This window comes from Ciona robusta, chromosome 10, assembly GCF_009617815.1.
Source record: "Ciona robusta chromosome 10, ASM961781v2".
Lineage (NCBI taxonomy): Eukaryota > Metazoa > Chordata > Ascidiacea > Phlebobranchia > Cionidae > Ciona > Ciona robusta.
In genome coordinates this window covers 662,698-682,032 of record NC_143244.1, presented here as the reverse complement: position 1 = coordinate 682,032, position 19,335 = coordinate 662,698, and the positions used below count along the sequence as shown (strand labels likewise).

The following is a 19,335-nucleotide window of genomic DNA, read 5'->3' as shown; positions in this document are numbered from 1 at the left end:
AAACAAACGAATGGCTTTTGTAGCTTGCTATATTGAAATCGATCTGGCAAAGAAAACCGTTTCCCCTAAGGCTTAATTATACATACGATCAAATTAAAGAATAAATTGCCCGTGATATTTTAAACTCGTTAAATAAAACCGAATTGCAGAATCAAAATGAAACTTCTAGCACAGAATATTGCAAACACTTAAAGTTATTGCGCGCTTTTACGATATTCAACCATACTAGCGTGACCACTCGTGTGTGCGTCCACTTTTATGTAATGAGCTTAAACATTAACCCGCCGCTTGCACGCTGGGTATACAACAGACTGCTGACTGTGGGATTTTTCAACTAAACTGGAACCCGGTCGTCGTCTTTATACATTCACTTTAGAATGGGGACACTGGATTGCAGCAGCTTTTCAATGCCGAAGGAAAAAAGTAATCAGTACTTAACATCGCGACGACAGCTAAGTCGAGCGCGCGGAAACAAAATGAGGTTCTGGGTTCTAGAATCGATTCATTGTGACCTCATAAACGATTGACCTTGCTTAACGTGACGACTGATTAAACAGATTGTTACGCAATCAAACGTAATGGAGCAGGTCGCGATTTTGAAGCCGTGTACAAACTGTAGCAGATTGAAATCCCCAGATAAGCAACCTCCCAAACATTCTACTCCATGTTTTAAATATTCAATAAATCAATAATCTGCAATATGTGGCCTTTGTTATATGAAACACAGAGTGACCACGTTTGGTGCTTTGTACGTTCAGTTTAATGCGAGTATCCACTGGCTTAGTAGGGTGGGAGAAGACGGTTTCGTATATCGGGACACCTTTAGCACATAATACTCAAAAATCCTGATCTTGTTTTAAGCAGGTAACAACGGTCCATCGGAGTCGTGCATACGGATACGGTTTTATAATTCTTTGAATGTTCTTCGATTACTACCAAATGAGACAAGAAAAAAGCATGAAAAGATGTCCCATCTCCCCCAACCCAATATATATTAGGTTGCGGTAACTTGGTTATAATCAGTTGGGGAAGGTGGTCTATGTTTTCATTTTCTTTTATCGTCCCAATTGCTAGTGGACAAACGACATTTACAGAATTGGTGGTCGTATATGAGAGCGATAAGACAATGACGTATTCGAGGCGCCAACCTCAAACTCCCACTGTGAATGGAATTCGCGTCGTAATGGTTAAATCGGGTAGCTAAAATAATTTCTAAGTGTTAATCTCAGACTGTACCAGAATAATCTCAAATTACATTAAAGTTTGCCACTTTAGTAAAAATCTAAAAAAATAATTTTACGATAGTGTTATACGTGCAGTGGAAATTTCCACCCATCTTTTTTCAATATTTCCACGTTCTGAGGTGTAAAATTCAGATGGGTGGGAATAGTTTACCCTATGGGTGGAACATTTAAGGAAAGTGGTAATTTCCACGTCCAAATTGGAAATTACTACCATACATCGAACCATTTCCACCCTTACGATTTACAGTGCATCCTCACGACTCGTTGTTAATTGTACCAAACACGATTACGAAATATGAGATGTTCTGTGCTAGCAGTATCCACCTTACCGTTTTCCAAAATATTTCCCAAAAAAATCGTTCTTTTGCACAACGTATCGCATCATGCTTGTTGCTGGTATGCGACTTTAAGAAAATATATAAATGTAAGTTTTTGTGTCAACGTATAAACGATAGGATATATAAAAAATTCCTTGTTTCTATATATAAAAAAACACACGATGACTTTTTTTTATTTTTTCGAATATGATAACATAGGTCAAATAAATTAAACCAAGCGAAGGGATTACCAGTAAATAACCACATATAGTGCTAACATACTATGGGGTAAAAATAGGAGCAAAGTGCAATGACTTGATTTGTTTCTATCATGGCCCCTAGAGACATGTCCCTATAGTAGGCCATGTTCCTGCATGTTTGGATTCTATATATTCGCAAGTCTTTATTCTGTATGGGTAATGTCTTAATTGCTGCAATCCAATAGATTTGGAATTTAAACCAAAGTTGTCCCATTGCCCCAACAATTGCTATAGATTTACTTTGGTCTAATCTTCATTATAATTTTCCCTGAATGGGTTAAACTTATGGTGAGCATAGAAATTATAAAAATGAGCTGTAAGATATCTTCTGTTTCGATTCAACCCGTAGATAACCTTCATATCGTCGTCTGTCAACTTAAAATCAAAGATGTCCATATTTTCCTTTATCCTCGATGTCGTTACACTTTTAGGAATCACCAGGATATTTCTTTGGATGTTGAAACGCAACGCGACTTGAGCAGGGGTTTTCCCTAACCTGAGAGCAATGTGGTTCAGCTCAGGGTCATCCAGTAGAGGGGACCCGAGAGTACTAACGTTAATCCTTTCAGCTGACCCAAGTGGGCAATACGCCACCACCGCAATGTGTCGGGATTGACACAATTTAACGAGTTTATCATTGTTGAGATAAGGATGACTTTCGATTTGATTGACAGCCGGTATGACGTCACACTCACGTAACAAACGAGACATCTGGAATTCATTAAAGTTGGAAACACCCAACGCGCGTGCTTTTCCAGATTCTAAATATTTCTGCATATTCTTCCACACTGTGACGTAATCAATGCTTAAATCTTCAACGCTTTTACCATTCTCTATAAGTTCTAGAACTCCAGGTCCGCCATGCATGGTAGGATTTGGAAAATGCTCAAGGTAAAGATCGAAGTAATCGACACCAAGCCGACGTAAAGATTCGTTAAAGCACTCGTCCATAAGCTCAGGTCGACTATAAGCTCGCCATAACTTGCTCACGATAAACAGGTCTTCCCTTTTAACCGTCCCATCCTCTATTTTGTCCCTTATAGCATCTCCCACCTCTTTCTCATTGCCGTAAATCCAAGCACAGTCAAAGTGACGATACCCGGCATCAATAGCGACCTTCACAGCTTCTCGAAGTTCGTTGGGTTTCTTTGCTTTAGAGGTGCCCAACCCAACCATTGGCATTTTGACTCCGTTGTTCAACTGTATTAATGGGATTTCCATATTTCTTAAAACAGCAGATGCGACTTTTTACAAAATACAAAGCTACGAATTGAAACAGAAGATAATGTTTATATAACAATATAATGTTTAAAATATCCCAAACTTTACACAGAATCCTTTGCATATTTTGTTCTGCATATAACATGTTACGTTTATTTCACAACCTTAACAAAGCAAGTTTTTCGGCATAAGCTGTACTATCTGCAGGAGAATGTTTATAAAACTCTGTTGAATGCATGAACCCTATATACACGTCATACACCAATGTTTGCACGCACTCTTGTCTCGTTTTACAGTCACGTTATTCAAATAAAGAAATGCCTCTCCGTCTCTTCGGTAAACTGCCTGTAAGTAAACCGGTTTCAGTCAACCGTTAATAAAATTTGCTGAATCAGCGGCCGCACCGATTGTCGCAGGTCAAACGCCGACCCTCACCCAGAACAATTATAGACGTTTACGACACCGAGTTATAGCTTCGAGTGGTCACGGCTGGATTACAAAGCAAACTTATTCAAATCACAATTGAAGATTCTATAGGTACATATATATGCATCTAAAATAAGGAGAGGGCGGATATCTCGCATTTGCGAAGAATTTTATGGGAATGACCTGCAGACCGAGTTTCCTTGTAATCCTAATTTATACTTTAACTTTAAACAGCGCGTGGGTATCATAAAACCACCAATGAGCCGCGTATGCTGTTAATCGGGTTCGCTCTGAAACACCTCGTAAAATAATAATTGAGAAATATTCTCGACAGCTACGGCATACTCTGTTTAAATGTTATACTCTATGCACTTGAATATATGATGCAAGCCAACGAGACAAACATTATAATAATAACGCCCAGGTATCGCTTGTGATATACATTTGAAACAAAGGTTAAAATGCCTTTCTGTTGTGCATTAGATAGTTCAAAAATATATAATACTCTGGAGAAAGATGAGACACCTTTTCGTTCTATTTTTTCGTCGCATTGGTAGTGAAGAAAGTATTATAAAACCGTATCTTTACGACTTCCATGGACCTTTGTTATTACTTAAAATACGATCAGGCTATTTGTGATAAAAGTATTACGTCTTCCCCCACCCCACCATACTTACTTTGTCGCAAAAGTGAATTGTTTTTACGATTTCCTAAGTTTGTTTTAAAAGATTTTTTAAACCAAAGATTATTATTTGGGCCTTAAACACAAGTATCCTGTTTGTAATTTATTCAAAGCTCCCTTTGCAACTAACACTTTTATATTCTTAATGTTAACTTTAATATTTCGGAAACAGTTTCTCCAAAGAAATAAAAATATTATCAAAACAGGTATTTCCAAAGAAATAAAAACGTGAAAAATAAAATAAACAAAATAGTAAATGGATACAACTCCACAATGAAACATTACCAGCTATCCAACACACCATCTAGGTTAAACTAAAATAACTTCATTAAAGGTATCCGATTGCTTAATACAAGCAACTGTCAATTTGCAGTGTGGGGTTTGCTTCTTAAGTACAAAAACAAGTTACAACACTTAGGTTGTTCCCCTGTTTGCAACCCTGTTGGATGTAGGTGCAGGTCAGTGTTACTTGTGTGTCAAAATCTACCTTGTTTGCAGGTTTACACATGTGCAACAAACACATGTGTAACAAATACATGCATAAAACTGTACAATTAATTTATAATATTGTTCCTGAAAATACTTCAAAAAGATCCAAGTCTGCACTGATACTACATGGGTCTGATTATGCAAGGAAAGCGGAGAAGACTTTCAATGAAACACCACACCCAATCAACTGTGTGTTTTACTTTCACCTTCCTTTTTATCAAAGAAAGATCTCAGATGAGAATTAATAATATGAACTTTAACCTCGCTCCCTGTAGATCTGTGAATGTGACGTTTTAGTTAAACAAAGATGACATTTGCTGGGTGACTTGTTATAGACCAGACACACATGATGATGTATTTACACACCTAATGTTCAGTCGAGTTATAACATGGGTGACTTCTTATACACCAGACACACATGGTGTATTCATACCTTGTGCTCACTGTCGAGTTATAACATGGGTGTCTTCTTATACACCAGATACACGTGGTGTATTCATACACCCCGTGCTCACTGTCCAGTTATAACATGGGTGACTTCTTATACACCAGACACACATGTTCACACACCTTATGCTCACTGTTAGCGTTCATCAACAAAACAACGAACCTGAAACCACAAATCCCACAAACTTTTGACATTTCTCCGTGTTTTTGGCTGAAATGTTTCTTGTACTCCACTTCATATTCAAACGCCATGTTACACACAGAACACACCCATGGTTTGTTTTGTTCATGATACAAACTTATGTGACTCTTCATTCTCACTGATGTGGCGCAAGAAAACTCACACAAATCACAATTTAACTTGCATGCTGCAGGTTTGCTGAAAAATAACATTTTCCTTTTAAATTATAAAAACTTTATTGACACAAACTAGAGCCAATTCCAACTAATATATTTTGTCCAATTGAGTGGCTTGCCGCAGACCCACACAGTAAATAGACTTGTCACAAGGTACATACATGCCTCTTTAAAGCATTTTTAGTCAAAGTCAGTACTTACAATTTAAGGTTATGAGCAGTTTCCCGATGTTGTCGCAACAATTCCTTAGAAACAGTTTGATGTTTGCATTGTTTATAGTCACAAGTAAAACCAGCAATTAATAAATGAAAGTTTCTAAAAACAAAATATAATTCATAGTCATTGGTATAACGGTATGTATATATTAACCAATTCCACAAATTAATAAGCTATATATATTTTCACACACAAGATTTTTTAATGCGTTTTAACCGTTCTTATCTGCTTGTAACCTGCAATACATAGATACAGTAGATCAGGTCATTTGATTGTAATACTCTACTGTTACAGCTTACACATATGTTTGTTGCACATGTGAAAGTGTAAAAAATGTTAGAAAAGTGTGTTTTACTAAAATTGTTAAAACAACAAACTAATAGAAACATTGATTTTTGAAAACTGCACACAATTTCTATACAATGAATCTAGCGAATATATTATCTACCCAACATATGGTGAAACTTACTTGACATGGCTGTTCATATGATCGAAAGATCTGGTTGAATAACCACAGTGAGAGCATTGGAACTTTGGTTGGTTCTTATTCTTGCCTAATAACAATGATAGTTTTACCGCAGGCTAATATTTCTTAGATATCAACTCAACTTTATTTTGTGCTGTAAAACAATCCTTTCACGGTATCATAGCTAAACATTAAGAAATGAATGGAAGGCAATACAATACAGGTCAGGGACTACTCTATAACATGGACAAATATTCTGCACTTAATAACATACATTTATATCTTTGAATACAATAGAAAAATATCATTTTGATTAAAAAAGCAGCATGTCAGTCCATAAACACTCTATAGCTAAAAACTATTTATGTCATAAAAATCAATAAGGGTGCAAATTTTTGTGACCTTTCGGTGCTGCTATTTTTTTCTCCGGTCATGCCACTTTTTGGGCTCGTTTTATAAAAAAAAATGCCTGTTAAGAATCCACACAACCTCACTTTTTTATCCAAAACAAACTTACGTTTGAGTTTTTTTGCCTTCTGTTCAGTCGACCTTTTCAGCTCAGCATTGCTATCTTGGGCTGCATTTTAACATCAATAAACTTATTGTTAACCACGGTAGTTTTTGTTTTCGCACAAACATTTCCACTCAGTCCTGGTGTTTATAAGTTAGACAGGTTGCATGGAAACCTCATCCATTTTTATTAATTAAACCAATTAACAATTTTGTTTAAACTTTTTTAGAAATAATAAAATTAATTAAAATACACAAAGAAGTTGATTATATTAAAAAATACTGAAACAAACCGCGTTTATAAAAAAACGTCTGAAAAACGGGAAAATAAGTTGGGCGATTTAATGATAGTTTTGCAGCAACATCGCGCTGACTAAACACGTTTTAAAATACACTTAACTATAATTTATAAACTTACGCATTAATTAGTTTTACAATATATATATTTACAACACGATTCTTACCTCGTTTTCTCTTCATGATTTTAAAGATTTTACCCGCCAAAATATCTACAATGCCCTTTATTACATAAACATCATAATTAGTACTTTACGATGTCTATTGTTTGAAATCCACATAGAAATCAAAAACTATAAATTTAATGGGGAGTAAAAGTCCAAATGCTCAGCGCATTTCCCTTTCGTGCAATGAAGAAAGAGTTATTTAAAGCAATCAGACTCTTAGTACTTTAAGTTCTCTTCTGATACATATGTTAGTAATATTTCTCTATTTCATTTCTCGTATAAAGTCATGCTCAGAAAGAATTGACCCATAAGTGTGAGGGAAAATGCGACACCTTTCATCCTAATTTCTCATCCCAGTTGGTAGTAATCAAAGATCATTTAAAGAGTATAACCGCATCCTCATGACTCCCATATACCTTTGTTAATTATTTAGAACACGATCAGGATATTTAGATGTGTTTTGCTAAAAGTGTCCCATGTACCCCACCTACTATACAATACTAAATGACATAGAACTCTAACGCTGGGGTTAATTCTTTTCATGATGACATTCACTATCTAAGATTCTTGAATGAATGTTACTTATATGCTCGCGTTGCTGGGCAACTTCAGTCAAATTTATAACCTGCAGACTAGTGGCAACTCCTGGTTGCTACGGCGAGATGCTAAAACTCCGCTACTTTTATAAATGTGGCCTTGCAACACAAAACAGGCAAAGTGTTTGACAAATGTAAATGTGTTTCTACAAGCGATGGATTGCACGTGCAAAAGATGGGTAAAGCACGGACGAATAAAGAACACGTCTTGACAATGGATACCGCATATGACCATTATAAGTACATAAAGTAGTTACCAAACTCGCAATATCAAAGTGGACAGCAGTTAAAGGACGAACAAATAAATCAAGTTCAGTGTTTTGTTCGTTTTCGGCACCATTGTTATCACAGTGTGACGAAATAACGACTCGAATTTCAAATTTTCGTCTTGGAGCAAAACACCACTAGGTCGGTTTTTAGACCCATTGGCTTTAGGTCTTTGTTGAATAATAAATACTGCAGCTGTTTGGCACTGAGACCGTACGCCGCGAAGAAATGACGTAGATGACTGCTGAATGCTTTCACAGTGGCTACCATTCGAACCATAGAAAACAAATAAACAGAGTGTGATTTTTATGTAAAGGTGTACTCCATCGGGTAATGCTCAGCACTACCGCTCCAGGATGGCGTTGGAATTTGATCTTCCTTCGGATAATGCGACGGGCTTACTGGCAACGATCCTGTGGCAGTTGGAAAACATCGTATCAATTCGGGCGACCCTCCTCTTTCGAATAAAGGGTTCGTAAGGTTGCTCTGCTGTGGAATATGCTCGTCTGAAGATAAAGCGTCCAACCCGAAGCCTGGTGTGACCCCCACTATCCCATGGTTAGCATCAATACGTAAATGCTCCAATTCTTGCACAGGAAGATGGTAACTCGATGTTGGGTGCATGTGGTGAGCAGCTTTGAGTCGGCGTTCCAATCTATTAACACAATCAACGTTTTAAATATATTGCACATGTTGGGGAAATTAAGCTAAGGCTTTAAATAAAGTAAAACAGGGAAACTGCAGTAGGATAACTCAGCTGTTATATCTCGGCTGTTATAACTAACATAGCGGTGTTTGATGATCAAGAAATTAATTACTTTGTGGTAATATTTTAATGGTTTCATAACGTATCCGGATACATAATACTGTGGGTTAAGATGGAAACCGTTGGGACGAAAATAAGCCGTGAAGATACGGTTATGTTTCTGTAAACACTCTTTGTTTACTACCGTTTTGCTGTGTGTGACGAAAAAGGAGAATGAAAATAAGTCCCATCTTACCCCACCCTAATAAATACAACACTTTAAAGCAACCCTTACGACAACAAACACAAAAACACCGATTCCTTTCACACTCATATTCCATACACCTGGTGATAACAACATAATATAAACATTGATTCTCAGTTCTCACCTTCTTTGTTGCAGTTGCTGCACGAGACTTTGTTGGCCCAACAACTGGTTGACAGGAAGGCTAGGTTGGCGTTTCGCTTGCTCGGCTGTTGAGGTTCTCGTCATGGATTCGTCAGATGCCACTGAGAACGGGGCGGGACTCGTTCGATTGGCTAGAAGTGGAATTGTATCTCGTCGTTGTTGGGACACGGCTTGAATTCTGCAGAAAATGGAATGCGTTAGTTTACGTTACATGCGTGGTTACTCGTAAGAGGATGTGAGGCGACACCGTAAAAACTTAAATTGGTGTTGATTAATGTTAACTCAAAACTAGGTGTTAGGGGTTTAACAGATATCGGTCCTGTTAAATAATAAAGTTGTTTAAAAAACGGTAAAAACGTCGATGCCATGGTTTAACATAACTTACTTTTGAAGTGGAACTTCTTTGTCTTCTACTGGTTTCCACGACGACCATTGAAGTTTATCATTATGGTCGCACACTTGGTGAGATTTCTGGAAAGCCAACAGTTGATCTATGGCTGACTTATGTTGGGGGAATCCCCCGGATTCTTGCGTCATCGGCGACGACCAACTGTTGGAGAAATAATATTAGAATGCGAACATTGTTTAAATTCTTTGTGAGGTATATAGAACTATTGTGACGACACACACAAGTTAGCTACTGACCGGATATTCGATAGAAAAATATTCACTCATTAAGTTACACACGTGGAAACTCATAAGCCGACACGTAATGTATGAAACACTCGTGTTATAACGACAGACGCTTCACGCGAAATTGAACAAGTTAGATCTATTCAACTTAATCTAAATACCTTTCGCTTGCTAGATGCGGCACCTGCAGACTACGACGTCGATACGATGACACGTAAGGTTTGAAATTAATGTGTTGGGTCACGTGATGTTGTGACGTCATCGTACGATGATCGTACCCATGACTCGACGATGACGACAATGCGTTCTGTATAATAGAAATGTTGTTGATGTTTAATAACCAACAACAATAACAGCAACATTTGGATGATACGTCTTTCATACTTCAGGCGTTCTATATTCTATATACGTCTTTCATATTTCAGGCGTTCTATATTCTATATGGACGGGAAGCACTGCCAGTGGTGTCCGTCCCCACACATGTAATCAGTTAGTGGATCAAAAAAACTTACAGGGAAAGCACCGTACTGAACATCCCCCTCCGTGATAACTCCACAATCATTAACGTCTTCCTGTAAACAAATTGAAAGTTTTAAAATAACCGCAGAGTTTAATTAACAAAACATTCGTATTATAAATCTTCTAGATCTTTTCCACCACGATAACGTAAATCAAATTAATTAAAACAATGAACAAACGGGACTTTGCATCAAACCAAACTACGAAAAATGTACATGCATCGGTTCAGGCAATAGAGTACCTGTGTGATCGTTGGGAACCCATGGGTCCGTGTGATTCGTTTAAGATGTTCTGCGATTTGATTTTCCCCCACCATCAGTAATCCATCGCTGGCTCTTCGGCCTTCACGAAATCCTGAGTTTGTTAGAAATTTAAATATAAAATATATTGGATATCATTTTAATCTATTTTATATTGATGAAGCCCTACAGCGTGGCATGTAATGTGACCTGGGATATAGGAAATTGTGTATGTACGTTCTATTTATATTGGTTAGGTCCAACAGCGACTCATGCTATGAGACCTGGAAAAGAATACAAATAGAAATAACATACAACTCACCGGTTGGCGAAACGTCCAGTAGTTGGCGCTGGTTCTCCATGATTCTCGCTTCTGATTGGTCGGTGTGGTGAACAGCGCCCACGCGCGACAAAACAACAGTGGGTGTGACGTCATTGCCCGTATTATGCGTCAGTGTGACGTCACTATACTCATTCTCGTTCCAATCTTGAGGTTCAGAGAAAGCGCTGATTGAATTGTCGTGACAGAACCCTGAACTTCCGGTCATAGCCTGGTGACGTAAGATATGACATAATCAATGACGTCATAAGCATGGGGAAAAGTGATTATGACGTCAACATACCGAGGGTGACGTGCTTAACGATGTGTCGGATAGTTGCGTCATATTTCCGTTGATTGTTGAATAAAAATTGGCAATATCAGGAACAACCAAGGTGTGACGTCTTTCTTTTACTTCGGGTGTGATCTGTTGTGTTAATAGGTGTTTATGTATAAATGAATGAACGACTTTATTTTGTCTCTTCGGTAACGAAGATTGAAAAAGTTTACAAAAGCGAAAGACCGAGTCGTAAACGACTGTCGTTTTGTTGTTGATATCTTTCTCTTGGTTCTTTATACATGTGATCTTCACTATCGTTTTCGAAAAGATAAACAAATGTGATATGCTATGTTGAAACGGTAAAACGACCGTTCCATCAAGTTAAAGTACTTCTTACTACCACCCCACGAACTCGAAACTCACCATGGCTAATTGTTCATCTGATGTTTCGATGCCTTCGTCTATTGACGTCCCAGGGGGAATTCCCTCGGCTCGTATTCTTATGGGATGAGAGGTGGGGTAAGCGGGGGATCTCCCCATTAACCCAGAATTAAACGACCAGGGTTGGTGGGGTAACTTGGGGATGGGGTGATGGAACCTGGGTTTAAGTGGGGGCGACCCAGGTGGTTTATATGACGTCACGGGGTTAATAGAGGTCATGGGGTTATTACAGGTCACCAACGATCTTTTCACTGATGGGAGGTCTGGAATAAACAGCTTATGTTATTTAAAATCGCATTCTGTCAATATAAGATCACCAATTATATATTGATACTGATGGAGAGGGAGAATACATCAATAAGGGTTAACACATTATAATACATGAGTATTCCTGTTGACATAAAAGTATTAATTTAACTCTGAGGTTAGTTGTTTCTAACGACTGTCAATTTCCCTTCTCTTTGTTCGAAAAGATGAAAAGTACAAGGTGTTTAGTCGAAATCAACGAAAATGTCAACTTGGTTCATTTACACATGCAACACATATTCACCGTTCAAACCTTCATCGGGTAAGTAAATATCCTTCGTTTGCGTGACGTCAGCATCGTTTTCAGTGATCGTTCCATGTTGAGAAGTTATTGGGAGGTTCGGGTGGTAACGGTTGAAAGTCTTGTGTGTGGCGTCACTGGTGACGTGAGGTTGATGGGTCTGCAACATTTCTGAGGTTACACTAATGTGACTTTAACAGATTAACTAAATGAATGTTGTGTTCAACAATTGAATCTTAATGTATAGTAGAGTGGGGAAAGATGGGACACTTTTCATTCTATTTCCTTGTCCCATTTGGTAGTAAACAAAGAACATTCAAAGAATTATAAAACCGTATCCTCACGACTCCCATAGACCGTTGTATATTGTTAAAAACACGATCAGTATATTTGGATATTAAGTGCTAAAGGTGTCCCATCTCCCCCACCCTACCATATATTAAGTAAAAAATGTGTAAAATAAAAAGTAATGGGAGATTCCCTTTTACCCGATATGTGTGAAACAACAGGCGTTATCTTGAATATTGGAGTGAAGCCATAAATTAAACACGATTCTCTTTACGCAAATATGGACATAATGTTCTTGACGTCATTCCTTACATTTGATAAAGCGTGTTCCGCGATATTTGAAGGTCGGCGTTGACTTGATTCGAACTTAAATTTACCATCGGTTGGAAAACTCGAGCGATGTTGTTTCAGTCTGTCCACTAGTAGGTGGTAGATAGCATACAAGTGATCGTAGCTGGATTTCCGTAGCGACTGTGACGTAATAAAAGGATTTAAACTCGAAAACAACCCCCGAAAATAATCAATTACAAAGTAACATACGTGATTACTCATAAGCGAGGTGAAACAGATCACCCGTGATATAACGACTGTCGTTGCCCCACCGCATACAAAAAATTAAGTTGCATAATCTCAGTCATACTTTATACTTGGCTATGTTTGTTATTTGTCATGAGAAAAATCCACACTGATTGGAATGTTTGGTTCAATATTAAATTTGCCTTATTAGGAATAAACAAACATATACTTCGGCCATATTTGTTTTGATACTAAGCTAACACCGTATACGACAGTTCTTCCCAACCCCTAGCCTATATACAAGTATAACGATCCAAAAAAGTCATTTGATTCGGTTAGGTTAGGTTGTCCTTCACCTGGCGATTGTGTCATGTTATGTTTATGCTTATAGTTGTGGGATATTTAGTTCTGGAAATTAGATTGGCAAAGCGTCGCTATTAATTTATATTTAATATCCGAGTTGCCACAAAAATGGCTAGATATCACTGGTATAAAGGAAATAGAACTATTGACGCAGCTCGAGGGACTCGATCAATTTCTTCGGGTTAATTCACGTTTTAAGTGAAAGGGAAGTGCTTGGCATTTTGTAGAAGCCATGCGAAGTATAAACCTTGTGCTGGTTAAGTTCAAATATTTGGATACGTCTTGCGGTAACGAAGATTAAACCGCGTTTGGAATGAAGTGGAACCATCACTTCTGAGAAACCCAATCGACTACTTTGATATCAGGCTTGTAAAAATCGTTACAAAGACACGAAATAAATGGATTTCTTTGCAATACAGCAAAAAAATCAAATATTTACTTCTCGGCAAATGGACGTAAATCAACCGAATGCGGTTCTACATGTTGTTTACGTTGTAACAGCGCATCCTAACATATACCTCGATGAACTTTGTTTTATAGCTGTGTTTATCTTTGTGGGAAATTTTAACCGTTAAACTTTAAACTTAAGAGGTCAAAAAATATTAAGCGTTGAAATCAGAACTGCATGCCAAAGTTAGAAAAATATGTTTTAGACAACCTATAATGCAGACTACTATCCACAGTTAAGTGGTTTTGTAAACAAACCAGAAACAGTAAAAAACTTTGGATTGAGTAAAGAGCACTATATAAAAGGAAATCCATCCCTAAAATCGCGACACCAAGTTAAGATACTATGCATCATGTTATCGCAAGCTTTCCAATATGTTGGAAAACTTGATGAACTCATTCAGATGGTTACCTCCAAGGTCTTTGAACGACCAATTCCCATCCCTTGCATTAACTTTAACACGTGTTCATTAAACTCGGGAAGATGGCCGCCGGTCAAGTGTGTCGTGTCGCTTTTTGTCATCGTCACTTCCGCTTTCTAAGTCGTAAACATCTTAATTACGTCACAATGATTTTACAATTGGATTTATTATACTGTGTTTCTTTTAATATTTTAAAGAAAAATATTATTACGCCATAAAACTAAATAATGCTTCACGTCATAGCAATAAATTCTCATTCTAGCAAAAATATTTTGCAGAATCCACAATAACATTCGAAACATCAAAATGAATCTACAAAACAACTGGCAACGTAGCGTAGTAGAACCAACATTAATCCTACAAAGTAAACGACCAACGGACTCACCACGGCAAAGGTTTGCATCCACTTGTGCTTTTTAATCTGATTGATCGTCAGTCGTTTCTTTGGGTTTACGACAAGCATTCGACGAATCAGGTTCTCACAATCTGTTCAAGCAATCTTGTGATGACATATGATTAACAATCGATTACTTATTCTACGCGGGTGAGGTCCTATACAGCATGGCAGGCTATGAGGCCTACATGCTTTAGGCGCGGGTTGACCTATTACCCTGACACAGAGGCTGTTACCGCATGGACCTCACCAAACAATTGATTATTACGCTCGGGTATTTGAATCTGCACGGTTTTTAAAATGAGGAACTCATTGCATGTTGTTGTTACGTCATAATATACATTACCTCCACTCATCCAATAAGGAATCCGGAATCTTCCGGCAAGAACTCGTTCTTTTAATGTTGCGAGATTTGAACCATCAAAAGGGAAAGTCCCACAAACGAGAACGTACAAAACAATCCCAAGGCTCTGTATAAAAACACTTGATAATAATTTAACATAAACTATATATTGGTGTGATGTTGCGTTTACGATAATCCATTTAAAAACATAAACCAGGACTCTAAATAGAAGCATTGGCAAATGCAAAATTACGATCAGGAAATATGGGATATTATATTTTAACGATGCCAATCTTCAAACCCCGGTTTACTGTATGACTGATTAGTTGCTTACCCAGACATCAAGCTGAGGTCCTTCATAAAGTTTCCCTTCAAATACTTCAGGGGCTGCGTAAGGGGGACTTCCACACCACGTATTTAAATTCTGACCAGATTGAAAAAAATTTCCGAACCCAAAATCTGTGAACAGAAATGATTTTGTGAGGAAATAATGTTGGTTTTAATGCAACAAATAAACAAGAATTTCACAATATACGGTAAAACAATGCTATATTATGCTTAAATAATAAGATAATCCTTACCTGCGAGTTTAATGTTGTCATTTCCATCAAGCAAAAGATTTTCAGCCTGGAAATAAATAAACATTACAAAGGTGTAACATGTTTACGCACTAAAATAAACGTCTATTTTAATCCCTTACTCTCTTCCGCCATTTTAAATACAGCGTAAATCGAAAATTCCAGCATTTTTAAGGTTCGTACCAACGGCTCTACTAGCTTTGGTTCCCACCAGTTGGTATGTGACGTCGGTTCTTTAACCCAGTGGTCACTAATGGGGTGTCTAAGTTGGCAGCCAAAGGGAAAAACTATCACTCACAAAGTTACATATAAGGTACTGACATTCGTTGCATCAAAATTAGGTGACATTAATTTTTTAACTGTTGACAAGTCTCCATTTATATCTCACCTTAAGATCTCTATGAACGACATTATTTTTATGGCAGTATTCGATTGCTGAGAGAACTTGATAAAACATACGACGAGCCTTCGGTTCCGGAAGTCGCTCTTCTTGTGTTATAAAGTCTGGAATATAAAAAGAAAATTGAACGTTGACGCGTTTCCGGTTTAAAGATCTGCCATTATAGTAACTCGTTAACGGGCACGAGGTGTATGAAACAAAACACCAGTGTTATAACGAGTGTCATTGCCTCGTGAGTACATAAAGTCCCTTTTTGTTAGCAATTATTTACTTACCGAAGACTTCCCCGTGACTCGCGTATTCACACACTAGATATATGGTTGTGCTTGTCTCCATTACCTGTGTGACGTCGTAATGATAACTATTACGCAATAATATAACAGTTCCATATAACCAGGTGGACCAACATAAAAATTATATCAAGAAGAGCTTGTTTTTTTAACACGAAACTAACAATAGCTCGGGTTTTGTTGTAAAATAACTAAATACATAAACTATTAAACCGATTCCGGTATTTGTATTACATTATCAAGGTACTGGTACACTGTTTGTGTTTTATTCAAGAGAACTGTTTGTGGTATTATTTATGCATCTATGACGTAACACAAAGCAGCCGCGACGTCACTCCACGTATCTCACGTTTACGTTCGTAAGTCATAACAGGAAAGCTTAAATTTGTTCGAGGAAAAGTTACTTCTCGTTACTAATGGAAAACCCCGGTATAAATATTAACGGTGTCTCGCATGAGCGGGACTTCCCCTTACCTGATACAACTTCATGATATGTTGATGACGCAATAATTTAAGAATTTGAATTTCTCGGTAAATTTTCTTTAAATTCGATTGGTCCAGATGAGATTTTTCGATTATTTTAATCGCGACCTGCAGAATAAAACAATTGCTGTTGATATGACGTCACAGTATAACAATCAAACTCAATAAGAGAGTTCGCTTCGTTTTATGACGTCATTCTAAGACGTTTTCTGCGTTTCCTAATCCTGGGTAAATTGAGTTAAAAGTCGGTGGGGCTTATCGATCCAGGCCTCATTGTGACGTCATGCCTGCGCGGGTTACGTAACAGAAGAGAATAGATATCAGCGACAATTGGCGCATATGACAATAATGTGTGTGCGGTGATAGATTAAACGGCAATGAATATGAAGAGATCGTTTTATGTAAACGTAATAAATACATACAATAGAGGGCAATGAAGCAGATAATCCACAATTAAGCGCGAGAATTCGATGATGAATTTTAATGAGAAGCTGAACAAACAATCGGCATTGTTTCAACAATGGAAAGGTTGATTGTTAGAATTCTAAAATCATTTTCTCACAGTTTCGACTCTTAATTAATGAACAGCGAAACAATCCAATTATCCGCAGCGTGTTTTAACGATTGTTATTTTACAGTTTTTTTCCACGTTTTTAAAATAGATTTCACCAAATGTTCATTTCATATCGCTTGGCAACGATTGTTGCTTTGCTGTTAACTCCCATTTTTCCGTGGCTTTAAAAAATTAAATTTATTAACAAGCTCTTTTAGCATATTTATTCTTTCTTTAAATTAACATCATTTTGTTATTAATTACAACTCACTGTGGGTATGTATGTAATGTGCCCTGCAACGCATTTTAAATAATATTTACTTTGATACAGCTTGTTTTATAGACTGTTATTTTGTCGTAAGTCCTTCTTTTCGTTGTATTGAAACTTTCTTTACCGTACAGTGGGGAAGATAAACAAAAATGTCGTTCTAATGGTTTTGAGTTTTTACAAATCGATGGAGAAATTATTTTCGCTTGAGGTTTTAATTGCAAAAAAATAAAATGCGTTCGACGTTTTATCAAGTTTAGCAGCCACGTCTTTGTCCAACATTTTTTACCGACCGCCGCTTGTGAAACGACTGTCGTTTGTTGCTAATTCTTTTCGCTACTGCATTTGAAGACAAAACTTGTGTTATGGAAATCTTTCCAACATTAAAACTATGAATAAGAAACGAAGATGTTTTATGTTCAGTTTAAACTTCGTTCAATTGCCGACTGTAAGCTTTGGATAAACAGCGACCACCGCGGCAACGCGTGCGCACAAGCCTACATTATGACGTCAATGCACGTCATAAACAGGTTGCGGCGATCAAGATAATCAAATCGCGTCGAACGATTTTGTCACGTGGAAAAGTTTCGGAATGTCAAACAAGTGAATACCATTATCAGCGACTATGACGTCACAATTAATTGTTTTCACTGCCGTTTAATTATGACGTCACTATTAACAAAACAAATGATTTCATAATTTTAAATATGACGTTACAATATAATTTGTTTCTTTAGGATTGTTTTAAAAGAAATCGCTTTGTGACGTAACAAACAGAACAACCGCGGTAACAGCGATTGTTACATCACAAGATAACCGCGATAATAACAATGACAAACAAACTCGCGCATGTTATATGACGTCACAATGTTTGATTCACGTACAACAATCAACACATGTATGACGTCATGGTGCAGCATTGTTATAACTTTCTTTTTCGCGTTAAATATACTTTGCCATTGTCACATTAATAATGCAGTAAATTCGATACATTGTACGTCACAAATGCACTACACACGTCATAATGATGATTGCCACCATTGCGACGATTAAATTATTTATTAAATTGTTGATTGTTATAAAAACGAAGAATATAATTGACTTATTCTCGAGTATTTCCATTATGACGTCACACATACCTCTGTTTTAGTGATTCGGTGTCGCGCGAGTTTCACAACCGCGAAATTCCCTTTTCCAATTGTCCTTATGACATCATAGAATCCGATACGGATAGGGCAACGACGGGGTTCGGCCATCACCATAGTAACCGATGACGTCAGTATACTTTGTACTCCGATTGTGACGTAACTAACACTTACAGATTTGTCTGTAGCATATCTCTATTGTCTGTTAACAAAGGGAGTTGTTATGATCAAACAAGAGCCTTTGTTTCGCAACAACTTTAAGTACATTCCATTATTACGTAAACAACACAAGTTATGACGTGGCAATCGCGCCTACTGTGATGAAATTTAATCTCAAGTAAGCGAAATCCGTTTGTCACGTCGCGTGGGGGAAAAACAGACAGCGCGAAAAAACATTCGGCTCTCTGACGTCATACAGAGTCTTATTGCGTCACAGAAGGAGTCTGTTCCATTGTGGTAACTCATGGAATGTTTTGATACTTCTCGAGTCGTCGTATCGCGGGTTGCCATATCTTTCCAATATTTTATGAAAATGTTAACGACCGTATTTTGTCTATCCTTTTTACAACAATCTGTCGAAACAATTTTAACATCCGACCACGTGACCTGTATTTACGTCACAGCATACGTATGTTGGAAACCATCCATGCGTGTCCGTACATAAATAACAGCTGCCTTGGACAGCTGGTTAAAAAAACGTCTTGTTATAATGAACAACACGGTGATTATTACGTTGTAATTGGAAGCCATG

The 19,335-nt window shown here is 37.4% G+C and overlaps 2 protein-coding genes and 1 pseudogene across 6 annotated transcripts; all 3 read right to left on the bottom strand.

Annotated features, from left to right (window-relative positions):
- Positions 1-1,739: 1,739 nt before the first annotated feature.
- Positions 1,740-3,110, bottom strand: LOC149729273 (aldo-keto reductase family 1 member B7 pseudogene; annotated as a pseudogene). The gene has a single exon (XR_016385825.1). The product of XR_016385825.1 is annotated as an aldo-keto reductase family 1 member B7 pseudogene (transcript).
- A 737-nt stretch (positions 3,111-3,847) lies between these two features.
- Positions 3,848-7,208, bottom strand: LOC149729272 (zinc finger Y-chromosomal protein 1-like). The gene is made up of 6 exons (XM_089886393.1): positions 7,100-7,208; positions 6,643-6,702; positions 6,129-6,213; positions 5,645-5,758; positions 5,250-5,465; positions 3,848-4,916 (listed from the first exon to the last, which is right to left on the bottom strand). The coding sequence occupies exons 1-6, from the start codon at positions 7,113-7,115 to the stop codon at positions 4,823-4,825; spliced, it is 585 nt and encodes a 194-aa protein (XP_089742519.1). The 5' UTR covers positions 7,116-7,208; the 3' UTR covers positions 3,848-4,822.
- A 604-nt stretch (positions 7,209-7,812) lies between these two features.
- On the bottom strand, positions 7,813-18,815 carry LOC149729271 (serine/threonine-protein kinase SIK2-like). Of its 4 annotated transcripts, none has more exons than XM_089886380.1 (20): positions 18,579-18,814; positions 16,610-16,726; positions 16,121-16,184; positions 15,834-15,949; positions 15,449-15,494; positions 15,202-15,326; positions 14,871-14,994; positions 14,516-14,616; positions 14,121-14,246; positions 12,695-12,853; positions 12,098-12,254; positions 11,530-11,810; positions 11,131-11,253; positions 10,830-11,058; positions 10,510-10,622; positions 10,262-10,321; positions 9,911-10,056; positions 9,502-9,666; positions 9,097-9,294; positions 7,813-8,617 (listed from the first exon to the last, which is right to left on the bottom strand). In XM_089886380.1, the coding sequence occupies exons 1-20, from the start codon at positions 18,699-18,701 to the stop codon at positions 8,269-8,271; spliced, it is 2,922 nt and encodes a 973-aa protein (XP_089742506.1). In that variant the 5' UTR covers positions 18,702-18,814; the 3' UTR covers positions 7,813-8,268. The 4 variants fall into 4 exon arrangements, with proteins under 4 accessions (XP_089742506.1, XP_089742507.1, XP_089742510.1 ...); XM_089886381.1 differs by having other exon boundaries at positions 12,107-12,254; XM_089886382.1 differs by lacking the exons at positions 7,813-8,617; positions 9,097-9,294 and having other exon boundaries at positions 9,498-9,666; positions 18,579-18,815.
- Positions 18,816-19,335: the final 520 nt, after the last annotated feature.

Coding starts and splice junctions, on each gene's coding strand:
- LOC149729272 (XM_089886393.1), bottom strand. Junction 5,466..5,644: donor ACTGCTCATAACCTTAAATT/GTAAGTACTGAC, acceptor GTTATTTTTCAG/CAAACCTGCAGCATGCAAGT. Junction 4,917..5,249: donor TGTGGGATTTGTGGTTTCAG/GTTCGTTGTTTT, acceptor TCACATTCACAG/ATCTACAGGGAGCGAGGTTA.
- LOC149729271 (XM_089886380.1), bottom strand. CDS start 18,701: ATGGTGATGGCCGAACCCCGTCGTTGCCCTATCCGTATCGGATTCTAT. Junction 10,623..10,829: donor ACTGGACGTTTCGCCAACCG/GTGAGTTGTATG, acceptor TAACAAACTCAG/GATTTCGTGAAGGCCGAAGA. Junction 8,618..9,096: donor CAGCAACTGCAACAAAGAAG/GTGAGAACTGAG, acceptor TTGTGTTAATAG/ATTGGAACGCCGACTCAAAG.